The sequence below is a fragment of the Bos grunniens genome, chromosome 8 (genome assembly GCF_055505025.1).
Source record: "Bos grunniens cultivar Pamir isolate PY7600 chromosome 8, Bosgru_T2T1.0, whole genome shotgun sequence".
Lineage (NCBI taxonomy): Eukaryota > Metazoa > Chordata > Mammalia > Artiodactyla > Bovidae > Bos > Bos grunniens.
In genome coordinates this window covers 98246030-98272650 of record NC_141172.1, presented here as the reverse complement: position 1 = coordinate 98272650, position 26621 = coordinate 98246030, and the positions used below count along the sequence as shown (strand labels likewise).

The following is a 26621-nucleotide window of genomic DNA, read 5'->3' as shown; positions in this document are numbered from 1 at the left end:
TTAAATCACCCTTTATTATTTTATTTGATAGTTGAGTAATGTCTGACAGTTGTAAAACATCTTTTGTTCATAAATATTTGTTTAGAATTTTATAATAACTACCTGAAACAAAGAAATTTTACTTGTCTCTGTGACAGTGGAAAATTGGAAAGATTCTATTTTATTTTATATTTTACTATCTACATTTTCTTTTTTCAACCTGTCTTCCTGTGGTTATCTGTCAAAGTAAACTTCCTGTTTTGGCAACTGCTATAGAAAGTTTGGTGGTTTCCACCTGTTCCCCTGGTAAGCTTGGTCTCCCTTTTCTCCTTTCCCTAGTAGTGATTCAGACCGCTCTGCTTAACCCCGTGACAGTTTTTTCCTTTTTTTTCTTGTGGCTTTTTTTGTTTTTTTCAATTGAGGTGTATGTGACATATGTCATTATGTTAGTCTTAGGTGTACAGCCATGGCTCCATGTTTGTCTATATCACCACATGAATCTGGTTAACATCTGTCACCTTACGTAGTTACCAAAAATTATTTTGTGTGATGCGGACTTTTAAGACCTGCTCTCTTAGCAGCTTTCAAATCTACAGTAAGGCAGATTCACTTTAGTTAGTTAAGATTAACAGTAGTCACTGTGCTGTCCATTATATCTCTGTGACTTATGTATTTCATAAGTGGAAATTTGTACCTTTTGACTCCTTCACTCATTTTTCCCACCCGCCACCTCCAGCCCTGGCAGCCGCCAGTCTTCTCTGTGTCTATGAGCTTGCTGTTTGATTTCAGATTCCACATATAAGTGCGGTCATACAGTATTTGTTTTTCTCTGACTCATTTCACTTAGCATAATGCCGTCAAGGTTCATCCGTGTTTTTGCAGATAATAATATTCGTGTGTGTGTGTATCATATTTTCTTTCTTTTCATTCAGTTCAGTTCAGTTGCTCAGTCGTGTCCATCTCTTTGCGACCCCATGAACTGCAGCACTCTGGGCCTCCCTGTCCATCACCAACTCCCAGAGTCCACCCAAACCCATGTTCATTGAGTCGGTGATGCCATCTAACCATCTCATCCTCTGTGGTCCCCTTCTCATCTTGCCTTCAATCTTTCCCAGCATCAGGATCTGTTCAAATGAGTAAGCTCTTCATATCAGGTGGCCAAAGTATTGGAGTTTCAGCTTCAACATCAGTCCTTCCAATGAACACCCAGGACTGATCTCCTTTAGGATAGACTGGTTGGATCTCCTTGCAGTCCAAGGGACTCTCAAGAGTCTTTTCTAGCACCACAGTTCAAAAGCATTGATTCTTCTGTGCTCAGCTTTCTTTATAGTTCAGCTCTCATGTCTATACTCGACTACTGGAAAAACCATAGCCTTGACTAGACGGACCTTTGTTGGCAAAGTAACGTCTCTGCTTTTTAACATGCTGTCTAGGTTGGTCATAACTTTCCTTCCAAGGAGTAAGCGTCTTTTAATTTCATGGCTGCAGTCACCATCTGCAGTGATTTTGGAGCCCAGAAAAATAAAGTCAGCCACTGTTTCCCCATCTGTTTGCCATGATTAGTGGGCCCTTACATTGTTTCTGAATCTTGGCTATTCTAAGTAATGCCACAGTGAACATGCGGGGGGGGGGGGGGGTGCATGTCTTTTCAAGTTAGCATTCTTTTTTTCTTTAGATACATACCCTAAAGTGAAATTGTTGGATCGTATGGTAGTTCTGTTTTTACTATTTTGAATACAGTTTTGTCCCTTTGACTGCTTTTGTCCAGGGCTAAGTAAGTATTTTATTGCAATTATATGAATAAAGTAGGTCTAACCAAGGGTTTCAGATAGGCTTTCTCTTGTGTAAATTCTAATCAGCTGGTGATGGCAGCCTAGGGAGCTGTGAGCACAGGGTTTCTAAGACCCAAGTTTTGAGCTTGGGAAAATAGACTATTTGTGTGATTATTATTCTCCCACATAAACCTGGTAGTTGTGCCAGTATGCAAACCAGATTTCTGGTATTTGTATCCTAGCCTGTTACAAGAAAGGAAATCACAGACACAGAAAAATGTTGAGAGCAGATTTGGAAATGTCAGTTTTCCTTGTTTTGCTCACTCATTCCAGCCCAATCAAGAATAGGTTATTCTTGATTTAGAATCCTTTTATGGACTTCGCATTGGAGGAGAACATGGCAACCCCCTCCAGTGTTCTTGCCTGGAGAATCCCAGGGACGGCGGGGCCTGGTGGGCTGCTGTCTGTGGGGTCACACAGAGTCGGACACGACTGAAGTGACTTAGTAGTAGTAGTAGCAGTGTAGATACTCCTCATCATAAAATACGTTTGTCTAACTTTTTCTTTTTAAATCTCTGTATACTTTTCCCCTCCTGCCCCTAGAACCTTGTTTTTTTAGGCATCAGAACTCAGGCCGTGTTGGGACAACCTTTCTCTTTTCTGTAGTCCTCTCCCTCCTGCAGATGTCACTGTAATATAGTTGGGCGCGGGGATGCCTCAGTGTACTGCCAGCACGTGCGTGTATTCCTCCTACTGTCCCATTGTAGGACTTGCTCTTGTATCTTCGTCACCTGTGTGAGCATTTTTCTCTGTGTCTTCTGAGCTTTGACTCTTGTTCTTCTTTAAAATCTGTGGTTCACTGGATTCACAGAATTAATCCTTTGGATGTCACCAGACTTCAAAGCATGAATTTGTTTAGGGCCCAGATCCAGAAAAACTCTTCTTATGGATCATTTCTGAGTTAGTTTCAGTGGTTCTTTCTGAACCCAGGGGCCCTACTCAGTGCTTTTTTTCTTAGACCTTGTGGGCACTGACTTGATATTTCTTGGAACCCCAAGATAACGTAGGGAAAAAATGTTACGTGTCTATCATATTTTCCAGTGTACTATCTTTTTTAATCCACAAACAAAACAACCCCCATCCTCAACCTTACAAAATAAGTTATCTACATTTTTTTGGGTGTAGACTTTTAATAATAGGTTAACTGACTTGCCCATAGTCTCATAGGTGACCCCTCGAGTTAAAATTTGAACCCAGTTCATTGGCTCTCACCTACTTCCCGTGTTCTTTCCTTTCACCTCTGACAGTCATCAGCCAACCTGAAACAGTATGGACTGATCACTGAGTGCTTGTCTCTCTCGCCCTCAGTTGCAGGTGCCCGTCCCTTCAATCTTCATGTTGGCCCCAGTGGCTCACCGCAAGTATAGCACCTGGCTTCTCTGCCTCCTAGGTCTCTGAAGTCCTACCTGGCAGAAGCCTGGGGTCCAGCTTTGGTGTGTTCCCTGGGCCTGGGAGAACAGAGGACCATGGGCAGTATCGCCTCCTGTGGGTGAGGCCCTGTTAGGCTCCTAAGAGTTGCCATCTCTCTTAATTTTCTTAGTATTCCAGTGTGATTAGTATTATGTTTGTGGGACTTCCCTGATGGTCCAGTGGTTAAGAATCTGCCGTGTAATGCAGGAGATGTGAGTTCAATCTCTGGTCACAGAACTAAGATCCTACATCCTGTGGGGTACCTAAGCCCATGCTCTGCAAGTAGAGCCTGTGCACCACAACTAGAGAATCTGTGAGCCCAAAGAAAAGATCCCACATGATCCAACAAAGATCCTGTGGGCTGCAACTAAGACCTGATGGAGCCAAATAAGTAAATGAATATATTTTTTTAAAAGTATACTTGTTTTACTGGAGAAGGAAATGGCAACCCACTCCAGTATTCTTGCCTGGAGAATCCCATGGACAGAGGAGCCTGGCGGGCTACAGCCTCTTCATGGGGTCGCAAGAGTCAGACATGACTTAGTGACTAAACCACCACCACCACCATACTTGCTTCACAGATGAAGAAAGTTGGCCATTTACTATGAATATGAGAAGTACTTCTTCAGCAGCTAGGCAGACAAGCATAAGATGTATCTTTAATACCTGGACACCCAGGATGAGATGTACAGGCAGTTATACCTGGGCCTGCTCCTCCTGGGATTGCTCATTGTTTATGAGTGACCAGAAATAATCTTGATAAGGAAGCCTTCCTTGTCGCCTTGTTGGGGATAGCATGTGATATGAAGAAACAAGTGTTGTCCAGTTAAGCCCAAATAGGAAAAAGAAAAAGAGCAAACTAAATTTTCTTACTGCTTATCTGTCCTTCTTCAATTCAGTTACATAGACCTGGGAGATACTCCGAATGGTCCATATCCAAGCCCTTATTACAGTAAAGTGGTACTAGAAGCCATTGAGGAGGAGATGTATTTTCCACACTTGTGATGGAAACAGAAGCCGTCTTCAAGGGAAACTTTATTTATATGCTGGGATGAGTTTACTTGATATAAAGGGCCTCCTTCCAGTAAGCATCTTTGGAGGTATTCCCGGAAACTTCAACTAACCCTGTGAAAGAGAACAAATTAGATCAAGTTTCTCCTTATTTAGACCAGCTTCCAAACATATTTGCCTCTGTTATTAAAAAAGCAGTTATTCTGCCCTTTGTTGATTTAGCCATATCTACAGATATCTGAACATGTGATGTTTTTCTTATATACCAGACCATGAGTTTCTGTCTGCTGGTGCTAGGCTGCTAATGTGGGTGGCCTGCTTATTTAGATTTGTGTGGGTTTCTGCCCTTTGGGCCTCCAGTTAATACTGGCCCAGTCCCTGGGTGGATTGACACTTGAAACCTTGGATGCTCTTTCCTTTCTTTGTTTAGTCCTTGGGTCTCCAGATTATGTTCCCTCCGTCTGTGTGCCTATTTTTAGCTAGGGCTTTTTTCCCAGTACCATGACTGCCTAGATTCTCAGTCCTGGCATTCTTCTGTCTAGTTTATCAATTCTCTGCCCAAACCCCTGGTGTTTTTGAAGTGCAGAAGGATAGTGCTAGACAAAAGTCATTTAAGTACATATCTATTTGATGAGTAAGAGCAGTTGCCAAATCTTATATCCCTGATTTTCAAATCTGCTGATTTTCTGTGTGTGCTGTTCCTTTTGCTCCTTTGTGAAGTTTCAGGCATTCTGAAACTTTGCTGAGTCCTTTGTGTGTTAACTAAGATGATACTGCATTGTGTTCATTAACTTAGCTAAGATTTATTAAGTATTTATTGTATATTTTAGTGACATCAGCGAGCTGAAGAAAGAGTTTTTTTTTTTTTTTTTAAAGAAAGAGTTTTTAAGCCATAGTTGTGAGGGGTTAATCTGTTGGTCTTAACTTTTCCTCAAGCTTTTTAGTGCCGATTGTATGTAAGATGTTTTGCACAACTCAGTGTGGAGATCTAAAAATGTAAGGGTAAGACTTAGGGAAATGGCTGTAATATCGAGCAGAAAGGGGATGAGAGGTGCAGGCAAATACTACAGGAGTGCTAGGGGCTTTGCTTGTAGTTTATCCTGTTAAAGCCAACAGTTTTGATACAGATGATGGTCACGATAGTATCATTTATTGAGTCAATTTCTCTTAAGTCCTGCCTACCAGGCATTGTTCTAAGCATTTTTTAGGTATTGTTTCAGTTAATTCTCACATGAGATAGGAATTTACATAGGCTGCATTTGACACTTGAAGAGACTAAGACACCTAGATCCTAAGTAGCCTGCCTGTTGTCATCCGACAGATAAGGGATAGGACTGAGGTTTGCACCTGGGCCGTCTTGTTTCCTCACTGTGACTCCAGTCACTGAGCTGTCCGGCCTCTGTGTAGTCAGTGTGAGCCCTTCCGTCCTCGGCTCCCATTTCCTCCTGCATCCCCCTGTCTCTCCGCTCTTATCATTGGACCCTGTGTCTCATCCTCATTAGACTTCTTAGAGTTCTCTGAACAGTACACTCTGCTTGTTCTTGCCTTTGTGTCTTTACACTTGTTTTTTTTTGTCTTCCAGGAAAACTTTTCTACCTCTGTCCTCTAAGAGACCAGCTTCTTCGTTTCTCCACAAGATAAACTTGTTCTGTCGTCTGTATCTGGCTACCTTATGTAAATGGATTTCAAGGGTGGCATCTTTTACCATTCTTGTCAGATAGTCCCTTTGGAAACTCTTCCCTGACCTCCCAAGCAGGGGTTTCTCTCCTTGATGCTCCTCAAATATTCTGCACTTCTATCTACCTTAGCTCTTGACATGCGGAATCATAACTGATAGTTTAGTGTGGGGCTGAGCGTGAGAGTGCGATTTAGTCTCTCATCCCGGCACGTAGCCTAGTCACCTGTTTGGTGAATGAGTGCTTGTTGTTGTTTAGTTGCTGAGTCATGTACAACTCTTTGGGACCCCGTGGACTGTAGCCCGCCAGGCTCCTCTGTCAATGGGGTTTCCCAGGCAAGAATACTGGAGTGGGTTGCCATTTCCTTCTCCAGGGGATCTTCCCTACCCAGGGCTCAAACCTGCATCTCCTGCATTGGTAGACAGATTCTTTACCACTGAGCCACTTGGGAAGGCGACTGAATGCTTAGCGGGAGTTGAGAAGTATACACCAGTGTACAAATGCCTAAATGGGGTGGGTTTCTTCAGCTAAACTGAAAGCCCGTATTTGAGGAACTGAAGATGAGCTTGTTACTTTGGAGCTACCTAACCATCAAGGGACTTCTCAGTCTCTCAAAGATGAGTCACCACTTCATCTTTTTCATCTTCATTTTTTTTCATCTTGTGAAGGGTGGGTGTAATGATTGAGGACCTGGGATTAGTCTTCAGTCTCATGAGAGAATTCTTCGAGTTTTGACTGGAAGCATTTCTCCCTTTATTGTGCTGTCCCAGGCCATGAGTCATTAGGTGTTCCCAACCTCTGCTCTTAAGTGGAGCCCAAGAAATCTCTTGTGGGCACCCAAGAATCTAAGACCTCCTAGTCTCTGGTGTAATCAGTTTGTGTTAAACATTTCTACTTGACAGTCTAAAAAGCACTTTGGTATATCTAAAATCTCCATCCATTTCCCACATGTGGTCTGTCTGATCGTAATCTGGAATCTTGGGGGATCATGGTTGAATCCTTAATTACTTCATCACCAAATCTGGTCAGCGTTGACCGTCCCTTGTCTCTTCAGTGCAGCTGCTTTCCTGGCTTCTTCCCTGTTAACCACTGCAGAGCGTGCTGCCATCCTGTCTTGCCTGTAGTGTTGCAGTGATGCATCTTCCTGTACCTCCTCCTGGTCGTCTCTAATCCGTTCTTGATCAAACAGTAAGAACGATCTTTTTGTATCCCTAAAACTGATTATTTATTTACAGAGTTGGGAGATGTGGTCATAAAAGGGCAACATAAGAGATCTTTACAGTGATGAAACTTCTGTGTCTTGTATCCATGCTGACACTCTGATTGTAGTAATGTGCTGCAGTTTTAAAAGATATTACCATGGTGGGGAAGGGGACTGGATAACAGATACACAGGATCACTCTGTATTTTTTTGTAAAACTTCATGTGACATTACAATTATCTCAATAGTATTTCAATTAAAAAAAACAACTCTTCACTGCTTTCCTACTCCTTTGGGATAAAGACTAAAGTCATTTAGTATGGTCGTCTGTAACTTTCATCAAGCCATCTCTGTGTTCCAGACACACTGACTGTTCAGAGTCTTTAACATGCCAGCTTCTTCACTTACAGCCTTCTTATTTGCTTCCTTCTGTCTAAAAGATTATACTTCCTTTGGTTAATTCCTCCTCATCTTTTGTATATCAGCTTCATTTTTACTTCTTAAAGAAAGGCTTTTCCTAATTTTCCAGACTAAGTCAGATTTCTTCAGTTAGGAACTCATAAAATACCCAGTATTTTTCCTTTGTGGCAGTGATCATAATTTGTATACATTTGTTTATTTGTGTGGTTCTTTGATTCGTATTTATTTCTTTCACCTAACTCCTTTGGGGCAGGGTCTGTATTTTTATTCTCAGCTTTCAATACAGTGAGTAATGGAAACATGTAAGACATGAAAGATGCTGTCTTTCTCTCTCAGCCCTTTTTCTCTTATTGGCATCAAAACAGCACTTTAGATACCTATGCCAGGAGAATAGGTCCCAATCCAGATATCTAATTTATGCTTTCTTTCCAGATCATAACTTTGGATTTCTCTTGGTTTGTCTAAAAATAAGCCTCTTTCAGGTTATGAAGACATTTACTAGAGGAGGGATAGGATGTGACTGAGCAAGATGAGTGCTCTTGCTCCTGAGGGCTGAATCTACCAAAGAGCCATCTCAGGCATGGCCTGCTTACCTCTGGGAGGTGGCCAGCCTTGGATTTGTTGGGTATGTGAAGTTTATCTGGAGCTGTAATTCACTGACCTTCTGAAAGTCATGGCTCTTTTCATTGGCCTGGCAGAACTTTATGTTGTCACATTGAATATCAGCCTACTGAAAGGTCCCAGCTGTATGAATGTGGGCGTATGTATGATTTGGTGACTAAGAACCCTTGTTCCTGGTTGAACAATGGAATTCATACCAACTAGTCTAAATAGAAAGAGGTATTGGTTAGTGTAAAGAATTTGTACACACAGAATTTTTGGACCGATCTGGCAGTTGAGCTTGGACCTGACATGCAGAAGCAGTGCAACCAGGAGAAGCGCTCAGCAACACCAAGGACCGTCTGAGCAGAAGTGCCACATAGTGTCGCTACTGCTGTTTGCCACAGAGTTGGAGACCAGACGGCAGGACCTCTGGAACGCCTGCTGAGTTCCTGCAGGAAACCATGTGTCTCCATGACTGTGTGTGACATGAGAGCTTCCAGATCACAGCGAGTCGCTGAGGGCTTCCACGTCTGCATGGGCGTGCCTCCCTGGTATCCACTGCATCACAGGTGGAGCAGTGGCTGCAAAGGAGTCCAGGCAACAGTCTTTAGCTTTCCAGTCTCTAGGGTACAGGAAAGCACACTGGAGCCAGGTGTTGGGTGAGCTAGTCTGTGTTGTCTGCCATAGCAACTTAAAGGCTGATCGTTACAGACAGACCTTATTGACCGTAAATGTTTTTTTGGATCTAGGTTAAACTTGGTTTACTACCTGTTAGATACTTAACACGACAACCTAGATTGTGAAACAAGGTGGTGGTAATCTTTTAGATTTTCAGGTGGTAGATTTTGTCTGTGATGAATTATGGACTTTATAGATATTAAGTTGACCCCTGAACCATGTCAGGGTTAGGGGCAGTGACTCCCCCATGCAGTCAGATATCTGTGAACTCCTATCTCTGCTTCAAAAAGGAATTGATAAATGACTCACCCAAAACCAGGAAGCTGAAACTGTTTGGGTAGAATCGGAATTCAAATCCTAGTTCCACCTGTGATCTCTCATTGAACAAAAGCTTTTCCTGATACTTAAAGATCTGTAAAATGAAAATACAGATATTATAGTTATTGGAAAAAAATCCACACGTATGCGGACCTGCACAGTTCAAACCCATGTAGGTCGAGGATTGACTGTATATGATTTTGTGCGATACCCATACATTTGCATATTCAGTCATGAAATGTTGTTATTGAAAACAAGTATGGGCTATTTTGGGCTTCCCATTGGTGCTAGTGGTAAAGAACTGCCTGCCAGTGCAGAAGACATAAGAAATGTGGGTTCAGTCCCTGGGTCGGGAAGATCCCCTGGAGGAGGGCATGGCAACCCCCTCCAGTATTGCGTGGAGAATCCCATGAATACAGTAGCCTAGTCGGGTACAGTCCATAGGGTCTCAGAGAGTCGGACATGACTGAAGCAACTTAGTATGCACATGGGCTATTCCATACTGTACTGCTGCTGCTGCTGCTGCTGCTAAGTCGCTTCAGTCGTGTCCAACTCTGTGCGACCCCATAGATGGCAGCCCACCAGGCTCCCCCATCCCTGGGATTCTCCAGGCAAGACACTGGAGTGGGTTGCCATTTCCTTCTCCAATGCATGAAGGTGAAAAGTGAAAGTGAAGTTGCTCAGTCGTGTCCGACTCTTAGCAACCCCATGGACTGCAGCCCACCAGGCTCCTCCGTCAGTGGGATTTTCCAGGCGAGAGTACTGTGCTAGGAGCTAGTAATACAAAGGAAACTAAGTCTGCATTCAAGAAGCTCATAGACTTGGTGTGGCAGTGTTTTTCAGCAGAGATGTGCGTTAAAATGAACCTGTGAAGTTAAAGCACAAGTGTGGCATTTCGTGTTTATATCTACTATCTTCCACATGCACCAGCATCAAGTTCCCAAATGAGAGAGAGAGAGTCCAGAAACTTGCATTTTTAGCAGACTTTACCACTGATTTTTAAGCACTGTCTCTTGATGAAGAACCAATGGTCTAGTGGATCACTAATAACCATTTTGTTTTATTGCTGTTGAAAAACTAAGGACTGTTTTTCAGTTTACAAGTTATTTTCCTTTTTTTTTTAATTGCCTTTAAAAAGCTTTATAACTGCATGCTTGTTTTACAGGAGCAGAGTTACCAGGACAAGTTATCTCCATGGCAGCTTCTACTCTAGCAACCTTGGCCATCTCTATCACAGGGTATGAATCGAGCACTGAGGACCACACCTCTACCCAGCCTGCAGGTGACTGGTGTTGTGAGAATGCCTTCAGAATCATTCTGGAAAGTGGAATATACATAGAACATAAAATTAGGAAAGACACTGGCATCACAAAGTGCTGCTTACTGGTCCTTCATTTTTCGCTCTGGTTCCTATTTTTCCACTTTTTCCCTTCTGTCTTTGTTCTCATGTATCACTTTTTTCATTCATTTAATTATGTATCTTCTTAGGTTTCTTACCTTGATTCTTCATTCTTTCCTTTTTTTTTAAAGGGCTTTTCTTATTTTTCTTTTGTCATTCTTTCTCACTAGCCTTTCATTTTATTTTCCTTTTCTTAAAGACCCATTTACTTTTGTCTATATTTTCCCCTACTTAAGTCCTTTAATTTGCCATTTTTTATACAACTGTCAGTTCTCCTCCGTTGTTCTATTTTGCCCTGTTTGTGTTGCATTTTTGGTCATTGTTCCTTTTCTCCATCTCTTTCTTTTGACTTTTATTTTCCATCTTCCAATAATTCATTTCTCTGGCATTTTTTGCTTTTCTTCTTAAAGTTTGCTTTGCATGCCTCTTGCTGTTAGTGCATTGACTGTTTCCCATAGCACAGAATCCTCTAATTATTTTGGACACAGAGCTCCTGTGGGATACAGCTAGTAGTTTTATACCAGCTGTAAAGTCATCCCATACGCACACAGAGTTCAGGAGTGTAAAGGCCTTGTCTGTCTGTGCCAAGAGGCCCATTACTGCCAGAGGTTTGAGAGTTAAGGAATTGTTTTCATGAGCTCTCCTGGAAGAACTCACTTTAGAGAAGTCTTGAAAGAAGGGATCAGCTAAGAAGAAGGCATTTGGGGGAGTAGGAAAACTTACTTTTCTTACACATTAAATTATGTTTTCAGAGTAGAGAGGGGATGATGTTTTGGTTATGGACTTAACTATTCTTATGAATATCTGCCACATTCAGCAACATGAAGTTTCCAGATTAGGAAGACATTCAGAGAGCAGATAGAAGCGTATTATAATCAGCTTGATGTTTAGCCCCAAACCTCTGGGTAGAATGTTAGTTTTCATGAGATGAGCTGACTTAAACATGGTCCTGGTTACATCAGTAGTAAAAATGTACTCACAGCTAAGACTCATTAAAAAAAAAAAAAAAAACTAAAGAAATTATAATAAAGCACTCACAGGGCTATTGTGGGGTTACTTATGAAAATTATGAAATAACAGGGAAGGCATTCTTAGAATAAAGACTTAATGAGTACCTTCTACATGTCAGGTAATATTTTTTTGCACTAGGAATTCAGTGGAGGGGAGAGCAAGACAGACAAGGTCTTATTTCTCTTGGAGTTGGCGTTCAACTGAAGGGGAGAAAGTGGGAACAGTTCTGAGTGGAAAAGGATACAACTGTGTAAAACTGTATAAGGAAAATGGGGCAAAGAGGGCATTGAAATTAGGGGTGTTCATGTTTTGTTTGTTTGTTTGTTTACCTAGACTTTAAGAAATATAGTATACTTTTATTATTAACTTTTTTTAATAGGCAAAATATAGGTTTAAGGATCTTACTCATTTCCATCATTGTGATGTATTCTGAGTAATAGTGAAATATAGCAGTAGTTGCGTTGTTAGAAAGCAGTGCCTTATGAAATAATTCAGTGTGTTATCCTATATTTGAAGATTCATTCACCCCCAGCAACCTGTTATTTTTTAATATCTCATTCTAAGAGAAAGATATGCTTCAAAGCCCTGGGTTCTTGTAAGAGCAGCTGGTCCCATTTAGATAAAATGACGCTGAAAAGCCATATTGTTTCAGAAACACATATAAATACATCTACAATAAAGTTTAAAGAGAAGGAATTTTTAGATAAAGAATTCTGTATGTTAATATTTATTGCTTCATATGGTTTGAGTAATTTTCATGGGCTAATTATAATTCTGTTACTTTTGTCATGTGTTTTTCTTTAGGTTTTTTTAATCTAAATGGTATATATATATATATATATAAATAGAAATGATAAATAGGTCAAAAAAACTTGAACAGTGTAAAATGTATGAAGTAAAAATAAACCATTTCTCATACTCAACCCTATCTCTTAACAAACTTAATTTCCTTAGATGTAAACACTGTCGGTGTTAATTCTCCACACCCTTTTCATTACATTTGCAAGCATACATCATTCTCCACACCTTTTTTTTATTACATTTGCAAGCATACATCTGGGTCTTATTTTCTTTTTTAACCCAGTGTAATCATGCTATCTTAGTACATCTTGAAGGCTTAAACCAGGCTAGCCTAGCTAATTGCTAATTGCTCTGTATTACTATTGATTAATGTGGACCAATATGTGGGTGATTTTTGTTTTGCTTTCCCTCCTCAGAGACAGAAACCATGGACAGAGGAGAACCCCCTCCAACACTGTCCTCATCTTCTTCACCTACCTCCCCTTCCCCGCCCCCGGGCAGACAGAGGTCTGAAGCTGGAACGTTTCTTCGGAAGAAGAAAACTAGTGACATCTATTTTGTGTCTCTCCTTTGGGCCATCGTTGGAGTCCAGATCTGGTCAAACCTGTGGATTGTACAGTTGCTGCCCGTGCCTATTGCAGGTAATTGGTTAGTGATGATCTTGTCTTGCCTTTGAAAATTTTTTTTCTTTAATTTGTGGATTCTTTTTTTTTTAAATGTTTGAGATAATTTTACTATCTTTTTAAATACAAAGGGGGAGTAGGCTGTGAACATGGTGGCCCCCACAAAGTTTTTACAACTGTAATTACCCTGGACTTATTCTCGAGACCATAGGAACTTTCTTCCTTAGGACCTCTCCAGAGGTTTAAAAATGCTGATGAAGGAATTGTTGACTTGGCATGTAACCCTGAGCTCATGGTTCAGAATAGTAAACTGTGAACTGTTAGATTACAAGGCCAGGGCTAAGGACACAGAGCTCCCTGGAGTTAGGGAAATCATAGTGGCTGGGACCAATTATCTAGGGTCCAAACGTCAAGAGAACCCTCACAGATAAGTAGCACTTCCTTCTAGTCCCTCCTCCTTCTTAGTAGGCTTTTAACAGAAGGTTTAACGCCTATTTAAAGGGAAACCACACTACCCCCCTGCAGAGAGGTACCTTCATATTATAGTTTGAATAGTTCCTGCTGAAATCATGTAGTGTACAGCTGTTTGTAACAGCCCTGGTCACTACTGAACCCTGGTGAAAGATTCAGATGTACAGAGCAGCAAGAAGAGAATTAGAAATACAAATGAAAATGTTATCCTGTGGGGGTATAAAATTATGATGTGTATGGAATACCTTCTACTTTTCTGGTCAGTACACATCAAACATCTAAGGAGAAGAACAAAATTTGGCAAGAGCAGCTATAATAGCCAAAGAGACAAGGACTGGTCAGAGGTTAGTATGCTTTATCCTAGACGGTACAGTGTGAGGGGCCAAGATTGTAGTCAGTGAAATCCTCATGATCAAGGTATCTAACGTTTATATGGGCTTTGAATCTCTGACCCCTTCAAGGATTCAGACTTCACAGAGAAGGTGGGAGATAGGTAGGTGGGGATTGTGTGGAAAGTATCCCAGTTCCATCAGTCTGGAATATTTTGAACTTTCTTCCTTCCCTCCTCCATTAAACAAAAACAAAAACAAAACCTGTATCTTTATTTTAGCACTCGCTTTCCTGTTTTAGGAAGGTTTTGTGAAACTGAAGCTGTTTGTAATCACTGTCTCTTGTGTGTGTGTATTTCTCACCTTCTTTGTAGTCTGGGTGCTCAAAAAGCTCGTTATTCACTTTGGCGTTGTCAACTTCCTGGAGAAGCGCTGCTCCGTGTGGTGGCAGGCGACAGAGCACTTCCTGAGGGAGCGGCAGCAAGCCCTGGCCCCGTGGCCAATTATCGGGCTCGGGAAATTCTTGCTAAAAGTTGATAGCAAGGTATTGTAGTTTCATAACTTGAGCTGCTTTCAAATAGAATTTATGTATTTCATTGTCTAAAAGATTCCATTTTATGGTATATTAGTATTTACATTGTACTTGCTGATAACACATTTAATGTCTAACTTTGATGAAATTTAGAGTGATGGATGGGATAGATGTAGTTTGAATAAGTGTTGTGTAAGTATTTTTACAACTTAAAAACGAGGGAAAAGGAGCACCTAGTTCAACTCTCATTTTATAAGGACCAAGTTGAAATCTAGAGGGGTTAAGTGACTTGCCTAAAATTGTATAGCCAGGTGTAGCTCAGTTCAGTGAATACTTTTGGATAATTCTCATATGTCAGAGAGCATAAGTTTTACGGAAAACCAGATGAATCCTGGAAAACTAGGTACAGAAGCTCTGTTTTAGTGGGTAGACAGCAATCCATTAAAATTTAGAGGCTGTGCTAGTTTCAGAAGCTGATGTTAGGAGCATAGTCTCTGAATTCAAACTTTAGATTCAGATCCCAGTTCTGCTGCTTATTAGCTCTGTGATCTTGGATGAGTTTTGTAACCCTTCTGTGCCAGTGAATATAAAGTATAATAGCAAGTATATCTCACAGAATGGTGGTGAGGGTTCAGTGACTTATTACATGTTTAGTTCCTAGACTGGGATCTGGTACACTGTAAGCTCCGTAAGTGTTAAGTGGTTGTTATAATTTGAGGGGAGAGGTGTGTATAGCATATAGTGGCAGTACTCAGCAAGAAATGACTCACTGTTGATGAGCAGTGGGAAAGGTGATACCACAGCAAATTTTGAAGCCCTGCCAGGAGTTTATTAGACAGGCATGGCAAGAAGAGCGGGTAAATGGAGCAGTGTAGGGGTACAGGGACTCCCACAGAGTGAGTTCTTAGGGAACAAAGTGGGGTATGTGAAATGGTGATTAGTGGGAGGCAGAGCTGGAGAATCAGGCAGGACTGGATCGAGAGCACCTTTTTGTGTGCTGTGCAAGCTGGACTTTTTCACAGGGCTAGTGACTACTTTTAACAGGTCCATCCATGGCTTAAGGCTGAAAAAACACTGTTGGATGAAGCAATGTAGATAGAGACAAGAACAGTGTCTGGAGTTCATGTGAGGGAGAGGAAGTCAAAGTAGGTGCAGGGGATACATATTTTTAATAGTTGGCTCGGTTGTCTTCCAGAAAGTTTGCTAGTTTTAATTCCCACCTCAGGAGCATATGAGAATGCCCATTTCTTTGAACTCTTGCCAGTACTCGATATTATGGTATAACTGAAAGTCCATTTTAGTTTTGTAAAAAGAAGTATCTTTGTGTTGCTTTAACTTGAAAATTTTTAAAATAACAGTTGAGTTGACCATTCTTTTATTTGCTTCTTGGCTGTTTATATTTTTCTTTTTTAATTTGCCTATTTGTGTGTGTGTGTGTGTGTGTGTGTCTTTTGTGACCATGATACGTGGCTTGTGGGAATCTTGGTTCCCTGACCAGGGGTTGAACCTGGGCCCTTGGCAGTGAAAGTACAGAGTTCTAATTGCTGGACCACCAGCGAATTCCCTGCCTATTGTGTTCTTATTAATTTTTTTCAATTTTTAAAATAAGAATCTAGGACTTCTCACAGATTTCAACATGTTTATCACATCTCCCTGATTAAGGTGACGTTTTATCTTATTAGAGCAGATTTATCACTTCAAGCTGTTTAAAGAGGGTGTCTCTTATTACATCAGTTAATTTCTTTGTCTTACCACTATCAGATGGCATAAAAACGAAGTCCTATTTTCAGTGTTCCCATATACTTGTATTGGGAACACTTCATTTAGGAAAACTGTACAGTTGTGTTGGTTGAAATTCCAGGGGCATCAAAAAGTATTTGTTAAGCGGTAGTCTTGTAATGGAGAAGAAAATGGCAACCCACTCCAGTGTTCTTGCCTGGAGAATCCCAGGAACGGGGGAGCCTCGTGGGCTGCTTGTCTATGGGGTCACACAGAGTCGGGCATGACTGAAGCAACTTAGCAGCAGTCTTGTAAAAATTTGTCATTTTTATTCTAATTTATATGCCAGTCTGTTGTTCTTCAGGAAGAGAGACAGTAAAATGAATAAAACTAGCATTTTCTGTTATATATGATACATATCAGAATGAATGGCTATCACAAATTGAATATTTGGTCAGTTATAATTGATGCCAAAATTATGTTCTATGCAGTATAATAATATATCTGGGGTTCTGCTTTGAGGACTAAATCCATTTTCCATGTTTCTATTTAATTTCAATTGACTGGACCAGTGTTGAGATGATCCATCTGGAGAAGGCTGTTTGAAGTACGTGTCTAAAAATGTGCTAGGTGTGCGTTAGGAATAGCTCTGCAAAGAGCGTTCAGTCATTCGGATGGAATTAAGCTTTTTAGTCTTTATGCTTTTTATATCACTAATAGTGCTTTAAATCTTATGTTTGCTGATTTTTATTTTATGTGACCATTAACTAGCATTAGTTATTATAGTGCTAAATATTGTGAGGTGTAGGTGAGGTAACGTCTACATGAAAAAACAGCAGGATATTGCATACAGTAGAAAAATGCACGCCTAAAAAATTGGAAATGGAAGAAAATGCGCCTAATATGATCAGAATCTTAACTATGTCTGCTTTTTGGCCAGGTGTTCGCTGTTCCAAATGAGCTTTGAAATGTTTTACTCTAGGAAATGTAAAATAAGTGCTATTTTAAAGCTGCAACTACAAAGTTCAATGAAAATGTAGTGTGTGAACAGGAGTTAGTTTACATAGGGACTGAAAATCTTTTAATGCATGGTATGTGAAAAATCTTAGTTACCGCTTTGATCTTTGGAATTTGGTATGAAAGTTTAAGCCTGTAAACATTCAGGTTATCTTTATGTACTTTTAATCATTGAATTTCGAACAAAGTTTGTGGTTATCATCATTTCAATTGTGTGTCTTAAAGGAATACTACATTCACTTGATTTCGAAACTTTGTTAATGCATTTCAGTTTTTTTTCCAGTTTTTCCTGTGTCTGAGATAATTTCCTCCTCATGCTCTCAGTGACTCTCTTTTCTTTTCATACTATTACTGCATTCTCTAATGATATGCCACTGTTCTTATCTTCTCTCTCACCTTTACCCCTATCCTCAAGCTCTGGCACTGGCTAAATAAGAAGGTAAATGAACACCTGGATGTTGATTTTTATTATTGAATTCTGTAACTTCCCCCCGTATCTCCGTTCTCACCCTGTTTCTGTTCATATGTCAGACTAAGTTTTTGTTTTTAAAGTTCTAATTATAAGCTATGGAAGGTCGTGAAGCACTAATATTGCCACAGTGCAATTTGCTGAAAACTTAAAGCTGTTTATTTAGGATGTGGATGGAATCTCCTTGCCCGAGTGTGCTGACGTTCTGTCTCATGGTCCTTCGTCCACAGTGACCTCCAGACCTTTTCAGCTCTATAGTGTGGCCCCGCCTGATGCTCTCGTCTCCTTTGATGTGTGAGAGCATTTTAGGCAAAAGTTACTGAAAAGGAAAGAGAACTCTTTATGGCTACTTTTTCTATAAATAACACCACAGTTTTAAAAAAAGACTTGTGAAATATTTGTATGATTCTCTTGGCCGATAGTGTTTTTTATCTTTTTTTTTATAGCTAGTGTTTCAAAATTTTATTTTTTATCTCAGAAAATGGTGTAGTCATGGCCCGTGACATCTAGTTTTATGTATTTCCCAAAATGTGAGGTTGTATCTGTGGTCAGTGCCTCACATGATTGGCATGGAATTTTCAGTAACTTAAATGAAGCCTAATCCTCTGGATTAGGAGGATTTGGAGTACCATACCTTTGATATATAGTCCACATACAGTAGTTCTGACAGTGTTATCAGATCCCTAGGGCAGATAGCAAAAGATGGTATCATTCGTGTGTATTGTCATTAAACACAATAAGACCTTAAAAATCTTCAGTGAAAACATTATAGCAGGCCTTAAGAAAAATGTCTTATCTCTTAGAAATAGTTCAAAATGCGGCTCTTGGGTGTAAAGATTAGAGTTTCGTTCTTTCTGTTGAAAGAGAAGAAAGGGGAGACTTACTGACAGTGCTTATTACACTTTTAAACTTTGGATTGAAAATAAACAGTGTGTAAAATCAGCATACACACATACCACTGTGACCACACATACACATACAAACACACATACACAAATGGCTATGTGTACCTCTGCTCTACAAAACAAATATGAGTAAATGAGTTCAATCCTTGGCAAGTGATAGAGCTACAAAAATAATTGATATTTTCTTACTTTGATTAAAGTAGGTGGTCTTATGTATTTCCCCACTTTGTTTTTACTGAAATGAAATTGTTCTCAAGAGATGAGAGAAAGGAGAGCTAAAGTCATTAGGTTCAATCTGATTTAACCTTTGGTGACTTGAGTTAGGTTACCTAATTCATAGCTGACTAATTGTGAATTAGTTTTAAAAGATTCTCAAGGGATCAGGCAACCTCTTCCTTTTCTTTGATGTTTCTGTGTAGCATAGGTAAAGTATTGGTGTAGAGTTGGACTAACTGCTTTAACTTCTGAGAGCCTGTGCCCGGGGCAAGCACATAAATAAGTTGAAGTCTGTTTTGTTACATATTTCATCCAAGGGCAGAAAATTTGCAGCATTGGGTATTGGTATTCCAAGTTCAAGTGCAGTGAATTAGAAACTAATTCAAGAGAAGTGAGGGTGAGAAACACGGCTATGATTAATTCAAATGTAACTGTTTCTTGAGACTTAGTTGTTTTATTTCTCAGTATTTATTATTTGCACTGAGACTGCTAGAATTAGGTTAAGAAAAACAAAGCAAAATAAAAATCTACACGTCCAGAATAATGAATAGAAAACTCAGTAGTGGAATGACAATTTCTTCATAACTTGATAAAGAAGGTGAGTCAGTTCAGAAGCCTCAGAGTATCTTTTGATATAACTATGTATATACTGACATTTCTACATTTTAAAAAATGCATGCCCTTTATTTATACTTAAAACATTGAGAATGTCATTTTAAAAGTACTCCCCTTCTACTTTTAGAAAATAAAATCTCAAACCTAAAATAAACTGGGAAATAAGTGGAGCAGGGTAGGGACCGACAGGCAGTGTGGTTCCCCTTGGTTAAAGCAGAGCACAGCCTCACGGGACAGCGCCTCTGGCATTTCTTTACGAATTCTCTCCTTCATCCCCTGCCCCTTCTCCTTCGCTTCCTCTCACCACCTTTCTCTCTCTGTGTCTGTGAGTTGCAGTTTCCTTATGAGTCTTGTTCCATTCACTCTTTTAGGGGGTTCGTTTCCTCCGTAAGTTTTCTACCCTCTTTGATCGTTTCTTCTTGATTGGTCCTTAGTTCTCCACATTTTAAAGTCTTTCCTGTCTCTCTTTTCCTCTTTTTTTTCTCTTTCACTTTTGCTGTCTTCCTTTTTGCCTGTTTTCTCACCTTATCTTAGCTGGCCACATGTAAATAGAAACCTCCCCCCGACCCTCACCATACACATACCTTTTGCTTGTGTATGGAACATCTTAAGCGATTTTATTTACAGGCATGCCTTGGAAATGCTGTGGGTTGGGTTCCAGACCACAACAGTAAAGTGAATATTGCAATAAGGCAAGTCACATGGTTTTCTTTGGGTTCCCAGTACATATAAAATTTGTTTGTACTGTACGTAGTCTGGACTTCCCTGATAGCTCAGTTGGTAAAGAACCTGCCAGCAATGCAGGAGACCCAGGTTAGATCCCTGGGTCAGGAAGATCCGCTGGAGAAGGGAAGGCTACCCACTCCAGTATTCTGGCCTGGAGGATTCCATGGACTGTATTATACAAGTCCATGGGGTCGCAAAGAGTCGGACACGACTAAGTGACTTTCACTTTCACATACTGTAGTCTTTTGAGCTTAATAAGTAGTGCAGTGGTAAAAAGTTGGTGACTAAGTTGGACACATGTAGTCTATTAAATGTGCAATAGCATTATGTCCCCAAAATTGTATAAACCATAATTAAAAATACTTTACTGCTTAAAAAAAAAAAAAGACTAAACATCATCTCAGCTGTCAGTGAGTTGTGGTAGTAACATCAAAAGTCACTGATTACAAATCACCATAGTACATATCATAACAAAAAAGTTTGAAATATTGGGAGAATTACCAAAATGTGATAGAGATACAAAATAAGCAGATGCTGTTGGAATAAATGGCACCAATATACTTGCTCAATGCAGGGTTGCCACAAACCTTAAATGTGTAAAAAAGCGTGTTATTTACAAAGCACAATAAATTGAAACACAATAAAACAGTGTCTGCCTGTATTTTAAATTTTCAATAAAACATCTAACCCTCAGTATTATCTCTTGAAAATAAATTTTTATTTAGGTGTCTCTTATTCCAGTCCTTAGGTATGTAGATGGAGAAGGCAACGGCACCCCACTCCAGTACTCTTGCCTGGAAACTTGTCCCATGGACAGAGGAGCCTGGTAGGCTGCAGTCCATGGGGTCTCTAGGAGTGGGACACGACTGAGCAACTTCACTTTCACTTTTCACTTTCATGCATTGGAGAAGGAAATGGCAACCCACTCCAGTGTTCTTGCCTGGAGAATCCCAGGGATGGCGGAGCCTGGTGGGCTGCCGTCTATGGGGTCACACAGAGTCGGACATGACTGAAGCGACTTAGCAGCAGCAGGAGCAGGTATATAGAGCTTGTGGTAGGAAAATTCTACCCTGGCTTGAAAACAGAGTTTGACTTTTGTAATGTTGTTGTACATAATGTGTTTGTAAATATTCCATGTTTTATATGTTAAAAACATTCAGACATAACTTCAGATACTTTCCAAATAAAACATCTTTTATGTTAGTGTATTTCAGGATGTGAATTTTCTTAAAAAAAAAAAAAAAAAATGTGGCTCCTAAGTTATTTTCAGAAATTGTAATTTGTGAATACCAATCCAATCTTAGTTGTGATATTTTCTTTATTTTGCCTATTCAAATATGTATTAACTGAGCTTTTACCACATGCTGTGCACTGTTAGGTTTTGGAGATACAAAGAGGAATCATGCAACACTAGCTCTTTGCTCAGGAAACTCCCAAAAACTACATATTGAGTTGGTTTCTGATTGTGATACTTCTCACTTTCACTGATTTTAGAACCTACATTCAAAATATGACCTCTGACCTTCCATATCTTAGAAACCTGTTATTACTTTTTTTAATCTCTGCGTTGTCTTTGATGCTTTGGTAGCATGCACTGAAAATTAACTCTTCTGTTTGAAAGCTGAAATTGTCAAGATAAAAATGCATTGTTTATCTTTGAGTTCACTGTAGCATCGATCTCTTGGTGACAGTGTCCTTCCTGAAAGATAAGGAGGTGCAAGCTTATAATCTTTGAATAGAAAGCAAATGTTTTAGAAGACATGCTGTTTTAACCATCCTTCTTTGCTCTTGGATGTTTAACTGTTTGGAGAGCATAATTCATATTTAAAAGAAGAGTAACTTACTCTCAGTGCTCATGTTGGGATGGAGGGGTGCATTGTGGTATTTCAATCATCAGTCTGGTTGTATTTTTGAAATGTTAATTGGTAGCTTTGAATGGCAGGAATTCTAAAAATCTGTCCAGATTAGATATTCTGAAAGCAAAAGTTTTAGAAAATGTAGGATTATTTGTGATTATGAAAGATGAGAGAAGTTATACTCAGAATAGAATGTCTAGTGGCATTGTGGAAAAGCATAATTTTAATTATGGATTAAGAGATAACCACTGCATTAATGATTCTTTTTTATTTATAGTCAGTTATAATTTGTCATAAAGCTTATGGTTTAAAAAGAATAGAAATTTCAAGTGGATTTCTTATTTTATTATGAAATATTTCAAATATAAAAGGATAGAAGAGCACCCACATGCCTGCCTTCCAGTGTGAGAAAATATTACCTGTGCAGCTGAAGTCTCTTGTGTGCCCCTCCCTGACTGTGCATCCGTGTCCCAGCCCTTTTGCTTCCAGGGTAGCTATTATTCTGAAATTGGTATTTATCACTACCTTAACAATAGATGTTGTTTGTAACCCTGATGACACTAAAGGGAAAAAATATTTTGAATGTAATTCCCATTTTAATTTGCTCCTGTTTTATCTGTATGGTTTAGGACATATCTGTATTGTAAGAGTCATCCTTTTTCTAAAGTCATATCTATTTGCTAATTGACAGTAGAGATTTGAGGTCACTAATGGATTGTCATTATTTAGTTCAGAATGTTTATCAGATCGTAAATTCTAATTTGAAATGTCAACATACCACAATATGAGAATCTAAGCATAGATTTAGGTTATATTCAAATTGATTGCCTTTTCTTAGAAGTGACAATAATAAGCTCTTTCTATAACAACAATTAACATTGTTAGTTAATTTTCTAAAGTGGCTTATAGCTTTCGCTGCTTTAATCATTATGCCATAGTTACTGCAATGCTGAATATCCTGTTTTGTCTTCATGAAGGTTGAATGCACATGTGTTTTTATTAAGCTGTGCTTGAAAGACGACTAATTCTCTTTCTCATTTCTGTGCAGATGATCATCTGGTTGGAGAAGATGTTAGACAAAATAATTAGCATTTTCATCATATTTTTGTTAGTGATAGGAACACTTCTTTTAGCCCTACTCCTGACTGCAAAGGTACAGTACAACAATTGCTATCACCATTAATAAACTCTTTAACTGTTAGAATTTGTTGTATGGATAAGAAGCCAGCAGTTGCATGCATAGGAAATGTTACTTTGCTTATAAATAATTACAGCATTTAAAGTATTTATGATTTTTGTATTGCTGGTTTTGCCATGAATTTGCCTAATGTATTTTTATCATTTAAATTTTATTATCATAAAAATCCTCTGAGGTAAATGGCAGATGAAAAATGGAGATACTGAGGGAAAAGTGGGTTCTTCTCTCAAAAGGAGAACTATGATCTGGTCCATGACTCCTAGCGTAGATCCTGTTCACTTGATCAGAATTTGATTCCTTCCTTCATGTCTCATTGTTCTTTCTGCTGATTTACCATTAAGCTATTTCTCACTTTCCAGATCCTTCCAGCTTGCATTTCCTTTCCACCTTACTAGTTTGGACTGCTATAACAGAATACCATACACCAAGTGCCTTAAACAACAAACATTTATTTCTCATAGTTCTGGAGGCTGAGAGCCCCGGATGAAAGTGTGAGCATGGTCAGCTTCTTGGTAAAGGCTCTGTTCCTGGCTTATAGGTGGCTGTTTTCTCCTTGTATTCTCACATGATAGGGAGAAAGAACATCTTTGTATTTCTTCGTTTAAGGACGCTAATCCCATTGTGTCTTCCATCAGGTCTTCCATGGTAGCTCAGTCAGTAAAGAATCTGCCTGCAGTGCAGGAGACCTGGGTTCAATCCCTGGATTGGGAAGACCCCCTGGAGAAGAAAATGGCAACCCACTCCAGTATTCTTGCCTGGAAAATGCTATTGACAGGGGAGCCTGGTGGGCTGCAGCCCATGGGGTCACAAGAGTCGGACACGACTTAGGGACTAAACCACCACAGCGACTAAACCACCACCACCAGTCCCATCATGAGAGCACCACCCTCATGACCTAATTACTTCCCAAAGGTCCTACCTCTTATACCTATCAACATTGGAGTTAGGCTTTCAACAGATGAATTTTGAGAGGATATAAAAAAATTTAGTCCTTATTATCCCTCTTTCATCAAAGAAAATCATTCTCCAAAGTTCAGCTAAATTTTTTGTCTCTTACTAGCTTTTCAAAAAACTTTTGTAGTCTATCACAGTCTTTATTTTATTTGGACCCTACTGAACTCTGCACCCCAGATTTTTATATGTTGTTTTCCAGAAATTGTGAAGCTTACCTGATATCCTGGATGTGAACCATTTTCATATAGTGCTGTAGAGATACGGTGACTTAGCAGCAGCAGCAGCAGATGTACCTATTAGCAATAGATAATCTAATATGCAGCAATTTACTAAAGAATTACACTGTTTCCTACTATTTGACTTTCTACTTGGAAGTCCTGTTCTCAGTCACTCTTAGCCTCAGTATGCCCTGATCTTATCATTTGCTTCTAACAACCTGCTCTCTCTATACCTGTTTCAGTTAAAATGCAGTTTTTACCTTTTTACCTTTTCTTTGGATTTTAATCATGTATAGTCACTTATTTAGGCTCTACAGACTTGAGAGGTCTGTCTTTGTCTGTGTTATATTCCACCTAAACCTCCCTCTGTATGTTTTTCTAGTTCTTAGAGAAACCTTTCACCAGTATGTAATTCTTTTCCTTTTTTTTCTCTTTTTCCTCTCCTATTCCACTTTCCCTTCTTTGTCCCTTTGTGTAGAGTCTTCTTGCCTGCTCATCTCAATTGTTTCATCTTTTTTTTCCTTTGTTCATTTCATGCTTCAGTGAGCTTTTGCTTCCCTGAACTTTGATAACAATTATTACTGAACCATTTCTTTGTAGTTTAGGACTCATGCAAACTGAGCTTTTGAAGGAAACTTACTGGTTATCTAGTTCATTCTCCTAGCTAATAAAAGGATCTTTCTCTAAAACACCATGACAGTATCCATTTGAATGTCTTAATAGACATCTCAAATATAACATGTCAGAACTGAATCCCAGACCTTCCCATGCTTGTCTGTTCTTCTCATTTCAAGTAAGTGACAGCTTCATTCTGCTTGCTCAGGTGAAAAGCCTCAGGGTCATTCTTGACTACTTTTTTTCTTTTATTAATACATGCATATCCAGTTTGTCAGAAAATCCTTTTTGCCTCCATGTTCCTAGTATATTTTGGGATAATAGCAGAGTTGAGGATGTTAGGTAATTCCTTTCTACCTAAAGCAAGAATTAAATGGTATAAAAATTATTATAAACACCATATCAGGGCATTGAAAAATGATCAGTTAGGCAATAATTTGAGGACTGTTTGCTTGTGAAAAACTGCTACTGCATCTGATAAAAGCATGTAGTTTGTGGCTTTTTTACTTGGAATTACTTATCTTCACCTGCCTTGTGTGGGCAGAAAAAACCTACAGATTTTCTTATGGGTTGTGGTGGATTTGGTTTGGGACTGGGAACAGAGAAGCTGTGAATTAAAGAGAGAGGTTCTGGAAGCAAGAAAGGCACAGAAGGGCTGAGATTAATAAATCACATTTTAGAATGGTATATGGGAGACCCTAAGGTATCCTGTGAATTTTGAAAGCCTGGGGAGATTTGCACATTTCTTGTGCCTTTGATGACATTCTCAAGTTTCACACATCTCAGGCTAGAAAGGATGCAGCTTCCGAGTTGTGAAGTGTCGGAGCATAACTTTATGGCGACGTTCTTGGTGGACTGTTTAGCTGTTCAGGTTCAGGGGGGACCCTTGGGGTTTTCAAAAAATAAAAAACACTGAGCAGAGACATTAATGACAGGGAAGACAAACTTTGCAGTTATTACAGGTAAGTTGTTTGCTTACTGAAACAAAACGACAGCTCTCAGAGTTAAAAAACAATCTAGAATTGCCTTGTTATGGATAGTGGCTATTCAGTGCGGTCTCTTAAGTTAACTGACACTCAGGTATCTAATTACTTGACGCTTAAAGCATTGTTCCTAGAGTAGTATAAAAGATAAATGTTAAATTGAGTTTAATTTTTATTGATACTCTTTTCCTGTCCGTAATACAGGTACATCAAGAGAGTGTACACATGATTGAAGTCACAAGCAATTTGATTAATGAAACTCTAGCAAATCATCCTGAGTGGGCAAAGTAAGAATGTAATTTTGACAAAAATAGAGATGGATGGCCAGAGAAGAGTTTGCCAAAACTCTGTGAATGTTGTCATTTTTGCATGAGAATGACATGTAATGGGATGGCGGATGTAATTTTGACAAACAGAGATGGATGGCCTAGGTTCTATGTCTGTTTTTATGAAATGATCTTCATTGGTACAGTTACCTTGGAAGAGAGAAGAGGGAAGAGTTTGCAAAACTTTGTTGAATGTTGTCATTTTTGCATGAGAATGACACGTAATGGGATGGAGGAGAGCAGAGGGGAAAGTCCGAATATTGAATTGAGTCTCACAGTATACAACATGTCTTTGATTTACTAAGCTTTCCCCTACATTATGTTGTTTGCTGAAGACGTTATCCCCATTTTACAGATGAGGAAACAGGATCAGAGGTTAAGGGATTCAAGAAAATCCCCGCCATGGCAGAGTCAGCAGCTTTCCCATACTGTATCATTTTTTGTGGCAGAGTTGGCAGACTACGGCTCAGAACCAAATCCAACCACCTGTTCCATAAAGATTTATTGGAA

The 26621-nt window shown here is 39.4% G+C and overlaps 1 protein-coding gene across 4 annotated transcripts in view; it reads left to right on the top strand.

Moving 5' to 3' along the window:
• The window catches only part of TMEM245 (transmembrane protein 245), an 83571-nt gene that overhangs the window by 11416 nt on the left and 45534 nt on the right, over window positions 1-26621 (top strand). For 2 of the 4 annotated variants that reach the window (XR_015132094.1, XM_086315870.1), the window contains exons 4-9: window positions 10294-10410; window positions 12756-12980; window positions 14137-14306; window positions 17446-17469; window positions 22866-22970; window positions 25990-26072. Coding sequence is in view for 2 of the 4 variants with exons in the window: in XM_086315870.1 (XP_086171996.1) it covers window positions 10294-10410; window positions 12756-12980; window positions 14137-14306; window positions 17446-17469; window positions 22866-22970; window positions 25990-26072 (724 nt within the window). In the remaining 2 variants the exon portion in view is untranslated. The remainder of the gene's footprint in view (window positions 1-10293; window positions 10411-12755; window positions 12981-14136; window positions 14307-17445; window positions 17470-22865; window positions 22971-25989; window positions 26073-26621) is intronic. The other 2 variants (XR_015132095.1, XM_086315869.1) reach the window with 1 other exon arrangement.